Source organism: Triticum aestivum, chromosome 2A (assembly GCF_018294505.1).
Source record: "Triticum aestivum cultivar Chinese Spring chromosome 2A, IWGSC CS RefSeq v2.1, whole genome shotgun sequence".
Lineage (NCBI taxonomy): Eukaryota > Viridiplantae > Streptophyta > Magnoliopsida > Poales > Poaceae > Triticum > Triticum aestivum.
Genome location: NC_057797.1, coordinates 772,556,788 through 772,561,092, shown reverse-complemented (window position 1 = coordinate 772,561,092; position 4,305 = coordinate 772,556,788). Strand labels below are relative to the sequence as shown.

The window sequence follows — 4,305 nt, the reverse complement described above, 5'->3', positions numbered from 1 at the left end:
GCCCGATCCAGTACATAGAGAACAGAGAAGCGCGTCTATTTGCAAAGAGGAACCATAAGATACCAAGTAGTAAGCAACTACGTTCCTGCCTAGGATGAGTTTATCGTCACTTGTTAGTACACGGATGTTTCAGAACTGACTTCAAATTGCCATTTTCGTTTCATTTTTTTTCCTTTTGGAGATTCAAAGTTATGTTTTCATTTTCAGCTACTATCAACAAACAGAACACCATGAGCTTTTGGAGTAGTACACTACACGACACGAGGCAGTTGCAGCGTCTCATGCACTATCGATACAAAACGCACAGACCACGTCAAATTCAGTTCCAACTTTTTGTTTGTCTGTCTTTGGGCGCGTGAGATGGATGCCAGTAGAACAAAGATTAGAATGCAACACTTGGAACAGGTTAAACGCAAAGTTGTCACTTTGTTATTTACTGCTGCCTGCTGGCCGGTGGTGCAGGATGCATGACTACCGACGAGGAGGAGAGGCGGAAGAGAACAAGCACATGGAAAAGAAAACCCAACCAGCCACCCCGAGATGAGACTCTACCTACTGGCAGGCGCCTACTTGTCGTCGCCTCCGCCGCTGCCGAAGAGTGCCGACCGGTAGTAGAGGAGGGCGAGGATGAGGACCAGCATGAGCGCCACGCCGATGGGGGATCCACCGACATGGTACACGGCGTCGGGCGAGCCGCCGTCGCAGGAGAGGAGGTGGATGAGGAGGAGGAGCCCCAGCGGGAGGAGGAGCAGGCCCACGGGGCCGAGCAGCTCGGCGATGGCTTTGGCGATGGTATCGATGACCGCCTCGCGGCTGCCACCCAGGAAAAGCGGCCACGCAACCAGCAGCCCCACCACCACCGCCAGCAGCAGCAAGTGCGGCGCGCCGGGCGGGCCAGCGTCGTTCTGCTCGTCCGCCATTGACATCGCCTTGCTCTCTTGCTAGCTGTCAGAGACCTTCCCCTTGTCTTGCCTGGCGACAATTGTGCGAGGCGTGGTAATGGCTGTGGCCTGTGGGCAGAATACTCAATCCTTTATAGAGAGGAGATAGGCGTGTGACGTAATGGGGGAGGGGCGGATCACATGAAGGAAAGCGGTGGGGTTGTGGTAACGCAAGGCCACTGAAAATGGGCCCCACGAAAGTTCCACGAAGGTTCAGGCTAGCTTTTTGGCTGCTACGGTATTTGGGTACTCGAATCCTTGCTTGCTGCTTTGAAACGTACAGCAGTACACCAGTCCAATATTTGCCAGCAAATAATACCCCCTCCATCACGAAATACTTGTCAGAGAAAATGAAATGTATCTAGACATATTTGAGTTATATATACATCATTTTTTATCCATTTCTACGACAACTAATTCCAAATGGAGTAATAGAAATTAACAAATGTTAAAAGATCCACATCATCGTATTATGGTAAATATTTTTTTCTAAAATAACTATTCAATGGATACCCAATTTGTACCGGGAAAAAACATGAAAAAATTCAGTATTTGTCAGGGTTTTAGCTTGTTGGCTTTAAAGACACAGTTTTTGCAGGAAAAATGATAGTGATTGACCAAAGAATAAGCAAAAGTTTAATTGGATATGCGATGTAGGGATCTCCATGCCTCTATATCCAACATAGATTAATGCTCTACCAATTGAGCTACATCTCTGTTCACATGCATCGCACTAATTTGTAATTATACTCGAACTATTTCCTTCCTAGAAAACAAAATGGTTAACTAAGGTAGACATGGTCACATATGGTGAATAGTATTCTTTGCACTTCGAGCAGAGCGGGCCGCCCTCCTCTGACTCCGATGATGGTACGCCCCTCTCTCGTATCGAGCCCGGCAGTTGGTACAGGGGAGTGGAGGACGACCAAGGCCATGGACGGCGCCAGACTCCAAGAGTGGCCTCCACACTGGTAGAAAAAGGGCTTGTAATCCCGGTTCGTAAGGGCCTTTTGTCCCGGCTCTGGAACCGGGACTAAATGGTCGGTACTAATGCCCTGTCCCTTTAGTCCCGGTTCAATCCAGAACCGGGACAGATGGGCCTGCACGTGGCCTGTGCGCGGAGCCTAGGCAGGAGACCCTTTGGTCCCGGTTGGTGGCATCAACCAGGACCAATAGGCATCCACGCGTAAGCATATCTGTGGCTGGGGTTTTTGTTTTTTTTGAAAGGGGGGGGGTGTTTGGGGGTTTTGGGGGGTTAATTTAGGTGTTTCATATATTGTGTTAGCTAGCTATAATTAATAGAGAGAAGTGTCCTCTCTTATGTCCGTGCTTGGTCAACGCTATGTACTATACATACGTATAGAGAGGACTAGACACGCTAGCTAGCTAGTAAGCAAACGAAGGAAACAGAAGATCGTCATGAACATATATGCATACAGAGAGAAGTGATATCGACCACCTCTCCTTCTCCGAGAGATTGTCGAACAACAAGTTCTCGTATATCTATCCGACACTGCCGGCTACATATATACAATAATTATCTCTTACAAATATAATCATACGGACTCAGGGTCCACATAGAATTCTCCGTCTTCGGGGATCACATGGTTAAGAAAGAATGCCGCCAATTCCTCTTGAATTGCTCGCATGCGAGCTGGTGCTAGGAGTTCATCCCGCTTCCGAAACATCTAATTTAAAGAAGGGGGTCAATACATATATATATGAATGAATGAAACTCAACACAAATGATGGTAATAAAATAAAATTGTGAATGTTGTTATTTACGTACTTCATATTGTTCGTCAGTGTGGCCCCGCTCACAGGTCGTGTGGCGGATGGACTCGCAAACGTAGTATCCACAGAAATCATTCCCTTGTTCCTGCCACAACCACTTTACAAGAAATAGAGGTCAATCAAACTGATAAGCAAGAATGCCAAATGGTATTGATGAAACTAGCGCTTGAATGACTAGTAGATGCGCGGAACATGCTACTATAGTACTTACTTTCGGGTGTCTAAATTGCAGCTCCTTTGGCAGTCCCGGAGCTTTTCTGGTGAATTTTCTCCAAACCCTGCCGGACAAAGAAAACAATTACTTGATATATCAGGAAATGAACAAAGTTGCTGATATGGTGGATACTGATCGATTTAACTTACTTCTCGAGTATTTGAGTCATGTCTGCATAGTCCTGGGGATCTTTTCGTCTTGAGTCTAAGACGGTTACTAGTCCCTGCTCAAGCTTAATCTCTAGGAGAATATAGTGGAAACTGCACACGCATGCATAACTCATCAATTACATTACTATAACCTTGACTAATATATAAGGGAAACTGAATACGCACAAGACAGTAACACTCACTTGAAGTTGTAAGGAAAGAGTATTATATCTTTGTTTTCATTTATTACGAACGATCGTAGCAAGTTGGCCTCGGTAGCTGCGGCATGAAATTTAACCTGAGTTGCATCTATGAGATATGTGTTAGCGAACCCAATATCACCGACTTGTCTTTTCTTCAATTCGGCGATCTTCAATCTGCATAATATAGTGAGGATGATTATAAATACATGCAATGAAAGAGATGAGCTATATAGAGAGACTTAATGACAGAAGTAGTACTACTTACAAACAGTGGCAGGCGACCGTTGTATTATCGATGGCCAATTGATTGAAAAACTGATAGAACTCCTCAAATGGAACATGCAACAGTTCAATTCCAACGAGATCATGGTCCTTTTTCACTTTCACAAACAAAGTACTCCTCCCCCCAAAGTCTCTGCAGATTTTCAAGTACCAATCATGCAATCTTCGCATCATCATTGATAGAGATCTTTCATCTTTGACGAGAGGCTTCCCGTACTCGTATTTTGTATCTGCACGTCCATGGGTTCATAATGTACATCGTCGGGCAGGTAATCTGCAAGATTGCTATAACCGGGCACCATCCTCGGATCATTAGCGACGTTGTGGCTAGGCATCTTGAGCGGGGGGCACGATTGCTTCGCTTGTTCACCGAGCTGGGCAATTTGTTTCCCAGCTCGTCGTTCTTTCAGCCTTTGATCACTGACAGTACTTTCCGACTGTTCCGCTTCGGCAAATTCCTTTCCAATAATGCGCTCATAGTTTCCTTTCGGCGGAGACTTCGGTGGTTTTGTCAGGGCAGCCAGAGTGCGCTTCGCTTTCACCGGATCTACCTTCTCCTCCGGAAGTGGATGTCTCTTTGCTTTCAACCCTTGAAACCAGTCATCCACTTCGGTTCGTGCGATCTCGGCGTTCTCCTCCGGGGTCCTCTCGTATGGTAGCTTCTCTGGAGTCTTCAGAGAAGGACCGAATCTGTATGTCCTCCCGCCTCTGGTTGTACTGCT

General features: G+C 46.3%; 1 protein-coding gene across 1 annotated transcript; it reads right to left on the bottom strand.

Moving 5' to 3' along the window:
* Positions 1–406: 406 nt before the first annotated feature.
* On the bottom strand, positions 407–1,019 carry LOC123186645 (uncharacterized). Its single transcript, XM_044598370.1, has one exon. The coding sequence runs from the start codon at positions 924–926 to the stop codon at positions 567–569; it is 360 nt and encodes a 119-aa protein (XP_044454305.1). The 5' UTR covers positions 927–1,019; the 3' UTR covers positions 407–566.
* Positions 1,020–4,305: the final 3,286 nt, after the last annotated feature.